Raw genomic sequence first — 16,970 nt, 5'->3', positions numbered from 1 at the left:
GATTTTTTTTTCCTAGCTGGGAACCTCCCCCCAAAAAAACCCCCACCTCCATAACAAGTAGAAATGTGAGACTGAGATTTGCAGAGGGAGACCCTTCACCATAAGCTGCTGCAGGATCAAGGCTGCACAGTCAGTGGTGCTGGGCTTTGGAGACTCAAAAGTATCCAGCACTGGGCCCATTTCTGACTTTACTACACCTGCAGGTTATGCCTCGTCATTTTGTGGGGTGTATTGGGGACAAAGGGATCGCTTCCACAAACTGTTTCAAGCAGGGTATTTCCAAGCTCTATTTTTAACACATGCTGCCTTCTATTGCTGCTTATTCTGCACATGAGTCATTAATTAGTACTTAAAAAAAAATGTGTGAGGGTTCTTTTTGTCCCTGAGAACTTGAGAGTGAACTGAAGGTTCTTTTTTGTTTGCCTGTTTGGTTTTTTTAAGACAGGGTTTCTCTCTGTAGCCTTGATTGTCCTGAAACACTCTGTAGACCTGGCCTCAAACTCACAGAGATTCACCTGCCTCTGCCTTCCCAGCACTGGGATTAAGGGCATGGGCCACCACTGTTGGCTTTGAAGCTTCTTTTTTGAAGAGCAGAGAGGGGATAAGGTTAATGCAGACTGTGATTGTTGCTAACTAGCTTTTTCTTTTCCTCTTAGCAGCTGTTCCTGGTAGAAAAGTGATGAGTTCCTCAGTCTGTGAAGGGACACCTAAAGAGTCCCCACTGGCTTTTGAATATGGTTCCCAGGTGGCCTCTTTTGTAGCTCCAGTCCAGCTGGCAACCCTGGTTATGAATCTCACTTAGTTGAGTAGGACCCTGACTCAGTAACTAGGCTACTGAGTAGCAAGCATGCTGAGCTCACCTGTCTCCCCTACAATTCTGGCAAATGTGCATACAGAAATACGCATAATGGTTCCAGCACAGCTCCTGGCCCACTGCGTTGGACACTTAGCAAATATTGTCCTCAACTGCTCCTATCCCCTCAACTGCTACAGGGAGGAGGAATGTCTTGTGTCTCTCTGAGACTCAGGAACCAGGATCTACTCACACAGGACATCCTCCTGAGCAAAGATGGACTCAGTAAATCCTTTAAACTCCAGCAGGATCTGGGCTTTGGGGCACATACTTAGTCCCAGCCTTGGGAAGCAGAAGCAGGCAGTTCATGGCCAGCCTGATCTACTTAGTACATACCAAGCTACACAGAGCTACACAGTGAAACTCTGTCTCAACACAACAAAAACCAACAAACCTCCAGCAAGAGTGGCCTGCTGGCCCCTCCCTGGGAGAGGAGTGGCTGTGCACAGGGGGAGGAGTGCAGTGGGTGGAGGCCAGCCAGTGAGAATTAAAAAACAACAAAATGGTAGGCAGTAAAACTGGGCCAGTCTCCACCTTTTTTTTTTTTTCTTTCTTTTTTTTTTTTTTTTTTTTTTCTCTTTTCACATTTATCAGATTTCTTTTTTTTTTTCCCACCTGGGAAAAAACACTTCCCAGACACACCTTTGCCCTGTTTCTAAATGGGATTCAGGTCACTTTGATATATAATCTCCAGAGCCACTGGGTAAATAGCCCTGCATCTGCCCAATCTGCAGGCCACTCCCTAGAACAGAGCTGAGATTCTCTAGGGAGGGGCTGGGCAGGGCTATCCAGAGAGCAGAGCAGAGGCTCATTCATGTTGGGGCAGGGCAGAAGGTGGCCCAAGAATCAGAGTGCCCTCCTACCCCTGTAGGCCCCAGGTTGGGAGGAGCACAGAGGCCATGTGAGCTCTGCTTACCCAGTGCTTGGTTGATTCCATGATGCTTTGAAAGGGCTACAAGGAACCCATAGAAAGTCAGCCTCTGGACATTGCTCAGGATCTCTCTGACAAGGGCCGGGGGCGGGCAGCTGGAAGGGAAGTGGAGAGGCTGGAATGAAGCCTATACGCCACCTTTTCACCCACACTTCCAAGACACTCAAAGCTGGGAAATGATACATGACAGGAACAGGGCCCAGACTGCAGACAACACGGGCTGGTGTGCTTAGTGCTACTTAGTTGGTAGTGTTAGAGATGGAACATGCTAGGTATGCACTCTGCCCCAGTCCCAACACTTTTACAGGGAATCCAGAAGTGAGGGGAAGAGACATAGCTACTAGTGACAGCTCCTTGCCTGTAGGCTATATCCCTAAGTTTAACCTCCCCTTTCCATGGGAAGGTTTGTAAAAACTGAGTTATTTCCTTTTCAAGAAGCCAAGGCTCATCTTCCCCTAGTAAGCAAGTCACCTATAACTAGTTTTTCCTGGGGGACAGTGCTCCTTTGTAAGTGAGCCACCTGCTTTGTGAGCCATGTCTTCAAATCACAACCATCCTGGGCCCTGGAAACCCTGAACCGATCAAAATATGTTGCTTGAGACTTGTTCCCAGACCAGCAGCCTGATCCCCAGAGCTGAGGTGGGGCCTCTTCCCATGTCCCACCTGTATTTGTGGCGGTCACACAGGTTTTCCAGGCGCTGATAGAACAGCGCTGCCTCCACTCCATCCAGCACACCGGCGTCACCCAAGGCCGGTCGTTGACGATGCTGCCCACTCGAGGATGTTGGCACAATCACGGTATTGGGGTTCTTCCCTGACAGCAAATCCTGATAGATGGCAGCCACACTGTCCAGAAATTCTGGTACCATAGGGGCAGGAAGGGACAGTTTAGGTAAGGAGGTCATATTTCATCTTTTCACCACAACCCCTTCTCAGCAGTCCAACCTCGATGCCAAAACACCAGGAGTGACTGCCTGTGGCCTCATGAGGCACGGCACTCTCGTGCACTTCACCTGGGCAGTTCCTAGACTAGATGGGGCCCCCACTGCTTACTTACAGAGCGCCCTATCTTTTTTGAATCATTTACCCAATGGTAAGTTTGCTATGTAATTATCAGTTCCCTTGCTGGAACAGTAGAGTCTTGAACAATGAAGGGGTCATACTCTACTGACATCTCCTGTCCCAGTGCCTGGTACATGCTAAATACTCTAAGAATGGTTTTATTCATTTACTTACTTTGGTTTTTCGAGACAGGGTTTCTAGCTGTCCTGGAACTGCTCCTGTAGACCAGGCTGGCCTTGAACTCAGAGATCCACCTGCCTCTGCCTCTGTCTGAATTAAAGGTGTGTGCCACCACTGCCCAGCTGGTTTTTTTGTTTTGTTTTGTTTTGTGTGTGTGTATGTATGTATTTTTTTTAAGTACATTCTCACTTGTTAGCCCCATTTCACAAGCCATCTGCTTTAAGAAAGCATGTTGGAGACTGCAGGAAGTATCTTTGTTACTGCCCAAACTGGGTCTCTTTTAGTGTACTTAAAATACCTTGAAAAAGAAAGGAAAAATAACCGGGCAGTGATGGCACTGGCCTTTAATCCCAGAAATCGGAAGGCAGAGGCAGGTGGATCTCTGAACCAGCCTCGTCTACAAGAGCTAGTTCCAGGACAGCCTCCAAAGCCACAGAGAAACCAAAATAAATAAATAAATAAATACATAAATACATAAATAAATACATAAATAAATGAAAAATAAATACCATTGAGGGAGAGAGGACCCTGCAAACTGCTAATTTAGTAATCATTTGAAATTGTTTTTCTTGCTTTGTAGACTCACCATTGTTAGTAAACAATGACTTATGGTCTGTTCTCTCTCTCCCCTCCACTTTTCCTCGAGCCCCCCCCCTCCCCCCCCCCCCCGTGTGTACATGTTAGAGAAGAGGAATTCTCTGAAACACGGCTGCTCCTTCCCTAAGGTCCCTCAGAGAAGTGAGTCATAAGATGCTAACCCTGCTAGGAGCAGGTGGCTTGACCCTAGGTTCCAGCTCCCGCCTGAACCCTTGGGCTGCAATCAAGCAAACAGAATGTGGCACCTAAGTGAGGCCAAAGCTGACCAGGGCATTGGTTGGCAAGAAGGCTATTTTTAGTTCCAAAGGCAGCTTTCTAGTTCCTGGAACAGCACCCCGTTAGGCAAGTTTCTTTATGGATGCAGCAATTTCTTTCTCTCTCTCTTTTTCTCTATTTCTTTCTTTCCTTTCTTTTCTTTCTTTCTTTCTTTCTTTCTTTCTTTCTTTCTTTCTTTCTTTCTTTCTTTCATGTGCATTGATGTTTGCTTGCATGTATGTCTGTGTGAGGGTGTGTGTCCCCAGATGTGAAGTTACAGACATTGTAAGCTGTCATGTGGGTACTGGGAATTGAACCCTGGTTCCTTGGAAGGGCAGTTAGTGCCCCTAAACCACTGAGACATCTCTCTAGCCCTGCATGCAGCGATTTCTAAACCCCAAACTAATTTGGTGTATGAGTTGTATACATTTATTTTTATTTTATTTAAAGTCAGAAGGGGCTTAAAGGGAGCAGAGTGGAAGTGACACAGAGACTGTGTGTGTGTGTGTGTGTGTGTGTGTGTGTGTGTATGTGTGAAGAGATTCTTGTTCTTTTAGAGATAGAGGTCTCTTGTTGCCATGGTAGCCTTGCTCTCCTAGACTGAAGTGCCCCTTGTGCTTCTGTCTCTTTAGTAGCTTGGACTACAGTCATGTACCACTGTTTCTGGATAGTGTGTGCTTATTAAAAGCTATCAGTATGGTAAACACACATGGTCAAGGGCTAAGGGAGTGGCTAAAAGCACAGGTCTGAGCTCTGTGAGCTTATCTCTTAGGGCTAGTAAACAGATTAAAGTCCTTTGTGTGGCACCCGGGAGGCAGCAAGTTTTTAATAAATGAATGCTATTGATATCCTAACTGCTGTTATCACTTAAAGGATTTTTTGTTGTTGTTGTTTGTTTGTTTGTTTGTTTTTCTGTGCTGCTGACTGGAATAAAAAAAGATTTCCATGTCTTCATGAGGCTGAGGAAGTTGTAACCACCAGTGCAAATCAGACATCCTGTTAGTGGGTTGTGATAAAGTATACCCCTAAAGGAAGTGGGGAAGGGAAATGTGTGTGCCAGGCACACAGATGGAAAAGACAACTGGGTGAGAAAGGGAGACATGACAAAAGCCACATGGGTCCTGGAACATTCTCACCTGAATAATAAAACTGGATCTGGAAGGCAAAAAGGAAATCTGAAAAAGACATCAAGCAGTCCATGGCATCATCCATGAGCACGATCCTGAGGGGAAAGAGGGAGAGAATCTGAGTGACAGAGTATGTCACATGTGTGTGCCTTTAAGGAGAGAAAAAGCCAAACTGACAGAGACAAAAACTATGCACAAACAAGTTGTTTCTAGGTCCCAAAAGCAAGCTCCTCCTATGGTCACCTCACTTCTCCATCAACTCAACTGAACTGAGCACACTGCTCCAAGGGCAGGCGCCCAGGTCAGTCTCAGTGGCACCAGTCAATGGAGCATGGGCAAAGTGGGGTGGAGGCAGTGGAGAGAGGGTGCAATTGTATTGCAGCCAAGACTTCTTTTCATATACTTAAGCAGTAAGTCCTTTCATCCTCTAGTGAGGACCATTTAGTTCTGAATAAATACTGCTCTCGTCAGAAAAGGCAAAAAAGAACAGCCAAGAGATTTAAAGGGGTCTTGGCAAGTGGTGCTGAGGTTTAACAAGCTACCAAATGGCCAGAGCAGCGACAGGCACCTCTACTCTGGGACATGACACGGAAGGTAGACTGAGGGCAGAGAGAGTGGGCAATTCTTCACTCTGGATGGTCAGAGGCCACACATCAGCCAGTGATGCTGTGGAGACCACTGCAAGTGCCTGTCTCCGCTCTTCCTGCTGGGCACCCTCAGGGGAAACCATTTGACTGGTAAAGAGATCACACCAAGGCCATGTTCATACTCTGCTCATGGATGTAGCTGAAGGGGGACAGGAAGAGAAGGAAGTTAGCACTTGCTGGGCTCCAGCCGTGTACCAGGCAGAGGGCCAAACTACTCTACTGGAGTGGAGCTGGGCCTCCAATCTGTTTCTGACAGGGCCCTTCTGGCTTTATCTTTCTTTCTTTCTTCTTCCTTTTTTTTTTCCATTTTAAATTGTTCAGTTTTGCTTTTTCTAAATCTCTACTTCCTTGAATCAGAGGGTCTCCAAACTGGCAAGTAGACCAGCTTGAGAGTCAGTGTTATTTACTCTAGAGAAGGGACCTTATGACCAATACCGTTTGAGTAGTACCCTTGCCTTAGAATTGTGCAAAGCAGGGTTAGGCGTAGGGTTAGAGGAGGAGGTTAGGGTTAGGGTTATATTCCTGAAGATAGAGAAGGGTTCCTAGATAGCTATGATAACAATAGTAGACACAGGTACAGTTTACTGAACGCCCTCATCCATGCTGGGCACTACAGATAGTATTTAGCTACCTTCATTAAATCTTACCCCATAGCTACCTTCATCAAATCTTACCCCATAGCACCATAAGAGGTTGACTTGTTACTTCCTTGTATCTGAGGGGGCTTTGATCCCAAAGGAGTCAACTTAGGAAAATACATATATAACTTGTGAGATTGTATGACACCAAAGGCCAAGTGCTTCCATTAGGTCACATTGCTTCTTTTAAAAGAAGGAAGAAGCCCAGTGCATGCTTTATACCCAGCACTGAAGAGGCGGCAGGAAGAACTCTGTGAGTTCAAGGCCAGCACCAGTTCAAAGGCAGCCAGAGCTATTCAGAGAGACCCTTTCTAAAAATAATAAAAAGCATACGAGATTCAGCAGCTTATACATTAGCTTCTGAAGCTCATTTTATATTCTTTTTATTTTAAAGATTTATTTATTATGTATATAGAATTCTGCCTGCATGCATGCTTGCACACCAGAAGAGGTCACCAGATCTCACTATGGATGGTTGTGAGCCACCATGTGGTTGCTGGGAATTGAACTCAGGACCTCTGGGAGAGCAGTCAGTGCCCTTAACTGCTGAGCTATCTCTCCAGCCCTCATTTTATATTCTTTCCCATATATATGCTAGAGCTTTATTTTTTATTTTTTTCGTTTTTTGAGACAGGGTTTCTCTATGGCTTTGGAGCCTGTCCTGGAACTAGCTCTTGTAGACCAGGCTGGTCTCGAACTCACAGAGATCCACCTGCCTCTGCCTCCCGAGTGCTGGGATTAAAGTCGTGCGCCACCACTGCCCGGCTATGCTAGAGCTTTAACTGTTTCTTATGCATCTCATGGGGAGAAGGAAAGCTGCCTCCACTACCAGCTGGGAAAAAATTGAGGCCAGAGTGGGAAGCAGCAATTCTGCAAGGGGCCACAGGGGGGCGCTCAGGTCCCTCACCAGTGGCTGGGAAATTATATGAAGAACCAAAGTCCAAAAGGTTCCTGTGATTTCTAATAACCTGAGGGGGAGGGGGAGGGAGGAGGGGGAGGGAGGGGAGGGAGAGGGAGGGAGAGGGAGGGAGAGGAGAGGGGGAGGGAGAGGGAGAGGGAGAGGGGAGGGAGGAGGGAGAGAGGGAGAGGGAGAGGGAGAGGGAGAGGGAGAGGGGAGAGGGAGAGGGAGAGGGAGAGGGAGGGAGGGAGGGAGGGAGAGGGAGAGGGAGAGGGAGAGGGAGAGGGAGAGGGAGAGGCACTGAGTGAGCACTTCAGACATCTGGACAGGAGGGAGGAGAGAGAAGGTCTGGCGTTAGTGGATATCCACTACAGAGGCAGAAGTTGCTCCACCAGGAACACCGAGGGAGGAAGGGCCATCTCAGGAGGAAAGAAGAGAGAGACCTGTCTGTGCCTGCTGCTCTGGGTCAAAAGCAAATGACTTCAGGAGAGCACTGGGCTGAGCGTCCTCCCCAGGAAACCATGCTTCTATCACTAACCAGGATCCTACGGCTCATGCTGATAGTCAGTTGATTTGTATCTTTATTAGTCATTATATTGAGATATAATTAAAATACTGTAAAATCAGCCCATTACAAATATATAAATCAGTGTTTTAGTATACTGAAAACATGGTCAATCATCATCACAACTGCTAATTCTACAAGTTACCATCTTTGCATTTCCCCCCATCAGCATGCTCCTGAGGCAGACTGCTTCCCAGAGGCTCCAAGTGGATCCTGCCAGCAGCTCTCTGGAATGTTAGGAAAAGGATCCCTAACCTAGACTATATACAAAACAAAACTACATACCCTGTCCCCACCTCAGAACTGGCTCCAGCTTTCTGTCAGAGGCTCTTTTAAAGACTTATTTTCTTTTTAATTATGTCTGTGTGTAGGTATGTCTGCATGTGAGCACAGGTGCCTGTGCACTGGAGTTACAGCAGCTGTGAGCCCTGGGGTGCTGAGAACCAAAGCCAGGTCTTCTAGAAAAGCCACAAGCACTTTAAAAAAAAAAAAAAAAAGATTTATTTCACGTTATTTTATATGCATTGGTATCCTCTGGAACTGTAGCTGCAATTGGGTGCTGGGAATTGAACCGGGGTCCTCTGGAAGGGCAGCCAGTGCTCTTAACCACTGGGCTATCTCTCCAGCCCCCAAGCCACAAACACTCCTAACCATTGAACCATCGCTCTAGCCATTCTTGATTAGAATCTTAGCTTCCTTTCATTGTTTAGTTTCAGGTTTAATTTAAGTACAAGTAACTTTTTTTTAAATGCACACAAGCTGTGTGTGTTAACCCCACACCCACCCTGCCATTCAGCAAGCTTCTGGGACTGCTGACCTATATATATATTATTTATTTTACATCCTGGCCAGCATCCCCCCACCCACCCTTTTCCTCCCAGTTCTTATCTACTACAGGAATTTGCTGTTCTTTTCAGGAGGGCTTTTCTATTCTAGGAGGAAACACCTTGGGCAGACTTTGCATAGAAGAATTTGTGGCCCAAGAGCAGCACTTTGGACTTTATGGATCTGGTATGTGTGCCTGTCACCTGCTCAGGGGGGAAGTCACTAGGAGTGTGAGCTTATCTGTTTGTTGCTCACAGAAGCAATATGGAAATCTGGTCCTTGAATCTTTTCTTCAGTCTGTTGTCAGTACCTCCGGGACTCCAAGAATTGGGCTTACATTTGAATTACTGATCATGCTTGTGCCAGAAACACCACCACCACCACTTCCTCCTCCTCGCCTCTCCTCTCCTTTTTTTTTTTTTTTCCTTCAAGACAGGGGTTTCTCTGTGTAGCTCTAGCTGTCCTAAACTCACTCTGTAGACCAGGCTGGCCTTGAACTTAAGAGATCCAACTGCCTCTGCCTCCCCAGTGCTGGGATTAAAGATGTGCTCCACCACCATCCAGCCTAAAACATTTCTTTTTAAAAATTATTTATTATTATTTTATGTACATTGGTATTTTGCCTGCAGATATGTCCCTGTGAAGGAGCAGATCCCCCAGAATGGAGTTACAGACAGTTGTGAGCTGCCATGCAGTGCTGGGAATTGAACTTAGGTCCTCTGGAAGAACAGCCAGTGCACTTAACCACTAAGCCAGGTCTCCAGCCCCAGCCCCAACCCCAGAAACATTTCTCGATCCTTTCTTTTGGGCACCATGAGAGAACTAAGAGTGGCCATGATGCTCAGTAGGAGATGGCTGCCCCCTCCATCAACATGGACACTTTTGTTTTGTTTTGTTTTGTTTTGGTTTTTTCAAGACAGGGTTTCTCTATGTAGACCAGGCTGGCCTTGAACTCACAAAGATCCGCCTGCCTCTGCCTCTCGATGCTGGGATTAAAGGCATACACCACCACGGCCTAGCTGACATGGGCACTGTTTTTTGTTTGGTTGGCTGGTTTTTCGAGACAGGGTTTCTCTGTGTAGCTTTGGAGCCTATCCTGGCACTTGCTCTGGAGACCAGGCTGGCATCGAACTCACAGAGATCCGCCTGCCTCTGGCTCCCGAATGCTGGGATTAAAGGTGTGCGTCACCAACGCCCGGCTGACATGGGCACTGTTAAGGAAGAGAGACCAACCTCTCTTTGAAGATGGGTCAGTATGGCAGAGTGGAGTCTCAGTGGGGCAGGGTAGCTAACTGTGCTTGGCTTAGTTCCTGCCATTTACTTGGCTGAAAATGATACCTGAGTCAAGAATGTCAGTGAGCAAGTGGAGGAGGCAGACAGGGGTAGGGACCTTCTTTCTAGGTGACAGGATGCTGGGTTACAGGAACACGTGTGAAGAGGTGAGAGGTTTTCTATTGCAAGTAGTACACTGGATGCCACAAACTGAACCCGGTTCAGGAGGCTGCCTTCCTCTTTACTTCCTGGAGGTGAAGAGCAGACTTAATGGGCAGCAGGTAGGAAGAGGGATGTGGAGGTGTAAGAGAGATTAACCAGCTAAGGGATGAGGAAATGGGACATGGGGAAGGACATCTTTGCCCTGGACTGTAAGATCTGCCAGATAACACCTCTCTTTCCTGCTTGTTTGCCTCTGGGTTTCCACATGGTACCTGACATATCAGGCACTCACTAAAGAAATAGCACTGAACAAAGGGATGCATGAACAAGGAGAAATGTCACACTACCCTACTCTTTGCTACTGGCCAGGTGAAACCTACATTCTACACCCAGCTCTGGACAGTCCAATAAGGAAGAAAGAGTCCTGGAGAAGCGGGTCACAATGATAGGGTGTCTAAAAAAACATCAGTCAGGTGGCTGCATTAGATGCTCTGGCTTGGTAGAGGAGCTAGGAGGAATATCCGTTTCTCATAGGGCTGCCTCTGAGGACAGCAAGTGGATCTAGAGCTAAGCACCAGGAGACTTTTCCAAGCTGGGACTGTGGCTGACTTGTGAAGGAGGGAGCTACACAGGGTTTCTCTGTGTGGCTTTGGAGCCTATCCTGGCACTCACTCTGGAGACCAGGCTGGCCTCGAACTCACAGAGATCTGCCTGCCTCTGCCTCCCGAGTGCTGGGATTAAAGGTGTGTGCCACCAACACCCGGCGCAATACATACTTTTAACTGCAAGAACAATACTTGCTTTTAACTGCCAAGCCATCTCTCTAGCCCCTTAATTTTAAAAATAGAAAAAATATCTTTTTTGATTTTTAAAAATAAGGAGTTGGAAAGATAGCTAAGTGGTTAAGGTAGCTAAATTGGCCAGGTGGTGGTGGCACACACCTTTAATCCCGGCACTCAGGAGGCAGAGGCAGGAGGATCTCTGTGAGTTCAAGATCAGCCTGGTCTACAAGAGCTAGTTCCAGGACAGCCTCCAAAGCCACAGAGAAACCCTGCCTCAGGGAGAAAAAAAAAAAAAAAAAGATAGCTAAGTTGCTGTTACAGAGGGCCTGGGTTCAGTTCCCATCACCCATATGGCAGCTAACAACCATCTGAACTCCATTTCCAGGGGGATCTAATGCCCTCTTCTGACATCCACTGCCACCAAGTATGCATGTGGTATACATAGATATAGGTAGGCAAAATACTCATAAGCATGAAATAAATAAAAATCAAAACCCACTCTATATAGCCAAGTGTGGTGGCATGTGCCTGTGTGTCTGCAGACCTTGCACTCTGGAGGCTGAGGCAATGGGATAGTTAGTTCAAGGCCAGCCTGGTCTACATAATGAGACTCTGTCTCAAACTAAACAAATTAAATCAAGGCAAAACAAAACAGACACAAACACCACATGTAGGACTGTCCATCTCCAAACAAATGCTCTGACCCATGAATGTATTGGGCATTTACTTCTTGCTCTGAACTCCAGCAGAACTGTGGGAAAGGCAGGCCGAAAGCTATGACCCTGCCTTTGTCTTTCCAGACAGGGACAATCTGAAGCTGTACATCCGCACAGACAACTCCTTCATCTTGAACTCAATTTTGTCACCCCAGAACTCTCCAGAGCCTTCCTTGAGACAAGGTCATCCACATGTGCTGTTTTCCAGTGGACAGCCTTTGGCTCAGCACCCTTCCTGCCAGAACCCTTTTGCTAACATACCAGCTGCCTCTGACACCTGGAGGAGCTTGGCCACCCTGGCTTTGAAGTGGAGCCAGCAAGGAACTGCTGCCAACAAGAGTCTGTATAAATCTATTGGATCATGGAGGGACCCTTGCTGTCGATGCCTCCAGGCTAGTGAGAAGGCCTCTGGGGAGAAATACAGGCACTCTGGTTCAGGCTGGCTCTGAGCAGAACCATGTGGAGGGTGGAGTCCAGGGCAGGCAACTGGGATGAAGAAAGCGTAGTTGGCAGGGTCTGAGCTAGTCCCAGGGGGTTGGCTGCTCTCTTCCTTGCTGACTTCCAACAGCTGGGACAAGCTGGCTGGCTGGGAGGGAAGTGGGGGCCAAGCTTCCAGTTCAAACTCACTGACGCACCAACCTCCTCTGCACCCCCTGGTCCAGTGGCATGAGCTGATCCCCTTTCCCTGAAACTCAAGGTTTGATGACTTGGGGATCAAGTCTCAGTTCTCCTACAACTGGTCTCAATTCTATCTGTGCCTCAGTTTCTTCATATACAAAGAAGAGATGACCATGGTTTCTATAGCAAATGACACTGAGAAATGCAATATGAAGATGTACTTTGCTCAGGGTCTCATATGCACTCAGGAGCCGTGCGAGGTGTTGTCAACAGGAGGAGCCTCTCTGGGTTAAGGTGCTGGAAGAGCCTAAAACAGTAAATAAAAGTGGCTCAATGGAAGTAAATACTGCCAGCTCCCAAGCCAGGGAGAAGCTGCCAGCTGGAAGCTAGCTATTTAGTTTCCAGCCCACTTTTGGGGAACCAGCTTTAGCCAAGGCCCCAAAAAAGAGCTACTTTACATGACTGTACCTCTCTGGAGAGATCATGGGATTAATGTCCTTCATTGGGATAGCTGAAGCATGTCCCCAAGTTGGTTTGTGCTAACAGGGTACCCTGGCAGGCTGTTTTAATGTCAGGGCTGTGAGAACAGGACAGTGATAAAAGCCACGTGGGGACCTGACCCCAAGGTCAGGGAGCATGATGCTGGGGAGGGTTCCTGGGTCTCTTTCTTCTGGCTTGTGTGGGAGATGTGCTACCCTAGGCCAGTCCTTAAAAGGCATAAGACAGGAAGGCCACAGGTTTCCCTAGGCACCAACCTATCCATACCTTCAGGGAACTCCAACACCATCTACCCTGTAGGGCCTGACAAGTTTGACCCCGGGCAATATTAATAACAACAATTAAGCTTAATATCCATTTTCATATCTTTTAACTAAAATTGTATTTACCTGTTTGGGTATATGGAGGGGGACAGCTCATGCCACAGTCATGTGTAGAGGTCAGAGGACACATTTAGAGAGCCAGTTCTTTCCTTCTGCCATGTGGGTCCCAGAGATGGAACCAAGTATCATCTTGGTAGCAAATGCCTCTACCTAATAAGCCCTGTCTGCTAATATTGATTCTGTGAGATAAGTTCAGTAAGCATATGTACAGGGACACAGAGGTTCAGAAGAGCATCACAAGCTAACCAAGATCACAAGCTAGAATCTAAGGAGCTCTCATTCAAATCCAGGTCTTTCTGAGTCTTGAGCACAGGTTCTAGGCCATCTGCTGTATCTGTTAAGAAAACATAGCCCTGGAATCCGTGTTGGCAATAACCTTCCTCTGGGTCTCTGGCCCTGTTCTTGCTCTTGCTGTTAGCTTTCAGTTCTGGCACCTGCCTACAAAAGGGCTGGAGACTCAGTCCTGACTCTGCTACTTCTCTGCAGACAACTTAGAGCCCCATGATCCAGCACCACCAAGCGCCTGAAGTCTTGAGTAGACTGTCACACAGATTTGGGGAAGATAAAGGCCAGAATCTAATGTGCAGCCTAGAAGGTCTCCTTCCTCCTGCCCTCCACGAGTCTCTCTGCAGGCTCCACCATTGGAAAGCTTACCTGTTTTGCACACATTGCCTGCAGTTTTTTTGGCCCTCTCACTGCTCTGTCTAGTCAAACCCTGACCTTTCCTTTTCATTTCAGAGAAGTACTTAAACTCTCAGATTACTGTAGAGGATAACATAACACCTGTGTTCTTCAAGTCAACTTTTTTTTTTTCCCCTGAGACAGGGTTTCTCTGTGGCTTTGGAGGCTGTCCTGGAACTAGCTCTTGTAGACCAGGCTGGTCTCGAACTCAAAGAGATCCGCCTGCCTCTGCCTCCCGAGTGCTGGGATTAAAGGGGTGTGCCACCACCGCCCGGCTTTATACTATGATTTATAACAGTAGCAAAGTTACAGCTATGAAGTAGCAATGAAATAATTTTATGGTTGGGGGTCACCACAACATGAGGAACTATATTAAAGGGTTGAAGCATTGGTAAGATTGAGAACCCCTAGTCTAGTAGTTAGCATTTGACATTTGAGGCCAGGGTTCAACTTGCCATTGGGAAATTTCTGCTTCCTTGATGGTACCTCTCCCCTCTCTTTGGGATATCAGCCCCACAAAGGTAAGGGCTTTTTGTTCATTGCTCTAGCAGCAGTACCCAAAAGAGTGCCTAGCAGGAATGGCACGCTCGCTCAATGAACACTGGCTGCTGAATTAACAGTTTTGTTTGTGGACAATTGTATTTGTCTTGCTCATTGGGCTTGGGCTTTTTGTAGCATGGTTAAGAATTCTTTTGTTATTTCATACCAGACACTCAGCAAACACTTGAAAAATGAATATAGGCGTGAGATACTACTTTTCATTAACTATACTATATATGTATTTAAATTTTTTAAGTTAAAAACAATTTTTTGAGGCTGGGTATCACTATATAGCTGTGGCTGAGCTGGAACTCACTATAGACACCGGGCTGGCCTCAAACTCACAAAAATATGCCTGCTTCCACCTTCAGAGTGATGGAATCAAAGGCATGTACCACCATGCCTGGTTTCCATTTGTCAACTGTTGGCATTATTTTCTGACAGACTGGAGTCCTATTCAGAAAGTCCTCTGTATCTATAGCTTTCGTTTCCCCTACTTTTCCCTCTGATCTTATGTTAAGGTCTTTGATTCATTTGGAGTTGATTAAGTTAAAAGGGCTTTCTGTAGTTGTAATAGCTATACCTGAATTTCCAAGCAGCACCCAGGTGCTTGCCTCTGCCTCCTGATTCCTGGGATTGAGAGTGTATATCACCTTGCTCAGCCCCAACATTATGATTTTAAAAATCAGATAATCTGGGTGGCTGGAGAGATGGCTCAGAGGTTAAGAGCACTGCTTGCTCTAGCAGAGGTCCTGAGTTCAATTCCCAGCGACCACATGGTGGCTTACAACCATCTATAATGAGGCCTGGTGCCCTCTTCTGGCTTGCAGGCAGAGCACTATACACATAATAAATAAAAATAAATCTTTAAAAAGAATCAGATAATATGATCACTTTTCAGTCTTTGGGTTAAAGTCAAGTATAAAAAAAAATAGGTAACGTATTGGGGCATATGACATGGATTTTACATAGATTATCTCATTAAAGTCTTAACTTTTAGCTATTATTATTTCTATTTTATAGATGGGGAAACATATAGAGATTAAATAATTGTCTTTTTTTTTTTTTTTTTTTTTTTTTTTGAGACAGGGTTTCTCTGTGGCCTTGGAGGCTGTCCTGGAACTAGTTCTTGTAAACCAGGCTGGTCTCAAACTCACAGAGATCCACCTGCCTCTGCCTCCCAAGTGCTGGGACTAAAGGCGTGCGCCACCAATGCCTAGCTAATAATTGTCTTTTGGGACAAGGTCTCATTATGTAGCTCAGGCTGGCTTGGGACTCACTGTGTAGTTTGGGCTGGCCTTGAATTCATTCTTTCCTCAAGAGATTATTGGGATTCTAGGCATGAACCATCTCTGGCAAAATTAAAGAACTTGAATAAGACCACAGGCTTCTGGTGAAGGACCTGGCATTTGAACCCCCAGGGCTCTGTGTGGTTCTAGCACCTACTTTTCCCCATCAGGCTATACCGTGACTCAGGGACTAGCTGGAAAGTGATTTTCTAGAATGTAAGTGACTATGTCTAAAACTGGACTTTCTATGAGTCTTGTGCTTTTGGAGCACTCTGTGCATTTATTCCCAAATGCAATGATGACAACAGTGCTTTTCCTACTCGGGCAGATTCCTGATGAGAGGTGTGGTCTCTGGTGAGGGAGATGTAAACAGCATTTCATATGACAACAGAGAAGGGAATGTAAGCAATTTAATCCAGGCCAGGCAAAAATGCCAGAGGGAGCCTGTGGGTAACACTTTAAACCAGTGGTTCTCCAGTGTGGCTCCCAGCCCATCCACATCATCAGGGACACTTTAGAAACATGAACCTTTGGAGCCCTGCCCTAGAACTCTTGAACTCTGGCTGAGGCTGCTACCTGGGGTCCAAAAGCACTTCAGGAGATTCTGATGCTATTTCCAGGGAGGGACACTGCTTTAAATCTACCCTTGGGTTGGAGTTTCCAAATCTAGTGTTGCTTCAAATGTCTTAGAGGTGACAGTCCCCTTGGTTCTGCTGGGAGGACAGAGGCAGAGGCTAAGCAGGTGTGGTCTTGTCCTTCCTTGGTGTCTTGTTAGACATTGTCTTCTGAGTGTTGTGGGGGGAGGGGTCAGAAAGCACTTTGATCTGTTTTTAATAAAAAAAAACACCTTATTATTTTTATTACTCTTATGTGCATGGATGTTTTGCCTGCATGTATGTCTGTATACCATGTGTGCACTTTGCCTGTAAAGGCCAGGATAGGTCATCAGATCTGGAACTGAAATCACAGGTAGTTGGAAGTCGCCATATAGGTGCTGGGAACTAAATCCAGGTCCTCTGGAAGAGCAGCTGGTGCACTTAACTGCTGAATCATCTCTCCAGGCTACATTTAAAAAATCTGGTAATAATAATATCAACATTAGCATAACAATGAATTATCCTGAAATTAGAGTTAGGGGCAATTGAGAGCAACCTGACATGGGTACTGGAAACCTAACTTGAGTTCTCTGCAAGAGCAATAAGCACTCTTAACCACTGAGCCATCTCTCCAGTTCCCATATCACACATCTACCTCTTTCTAACACCTGTGCTCCTCTAGTTTAAGTTTAAATGATACTACTTTTAACTGATATTGCAAGTTTACTCTATGCAGGACATTATTTTAAGCACATTACAGACAATTATTATTGCCACCTTACAAATAAGGGCAGTGAGGCTCAGAGAAATAATTTTCTCAAGGGCACAAGTTAATAAATCCAGAGGTCTGGTTCC

General features: G+C 46.3%; 1 protein-coding gene across 4 annotated transcripts in view; it reads right to left on the bottom strand.

Moving 5' to 3' along the window:
- CUNH11orf49 (chromosome unknown C11orf49 homolog) overlaps positions 1-16,970 on the bottom strand; it is a 181,930-nt gene that overhangs the window by 5,807 nt on the left and 159,153 nt on the right. For all 4 annotated transcript variants that reach the window (XM_027422535.2, XM_027422534.2, XM_027422536.2 and 1 more), the window contains 3 exons: positions 5,015-5,100; positions 2,448-2,643; positions 1,770-1,879 (listed from right to left, as the gene is read on the bottom strand). In XM_027422535.2, the coding sequence (XP_027278336.1) occupies positions 1,770-1,879; positions 2,448-2,643; positions 5,015-5,100 (392 nt within the window). The remainder of the gene's footprint in view (positions 1-1,769; positions 1,880-2,447; positions 2,644-5,014; positions 5,101-16,970) is intronic.

Source organism: Cricetulus griseus, chromosome 6 (assembly GCF_003668045.3).
Source record: "Cricetulus griseus strain 17A/GY chromosome 6, alternate assembly CriGri-PICRH-1.0, whole genome shotgun sequence".
Lineage (NCBI taxonomy): Eukaryota > Metazoa > Chordata > Mammalia > Rodentia > Cricetidae > Cricetulus > Cricetulus griseus.
Note: the sequence above shows the minus strand (reverse complement) of the source record. Positions and strands in the feature narration are given on the sequence as shown.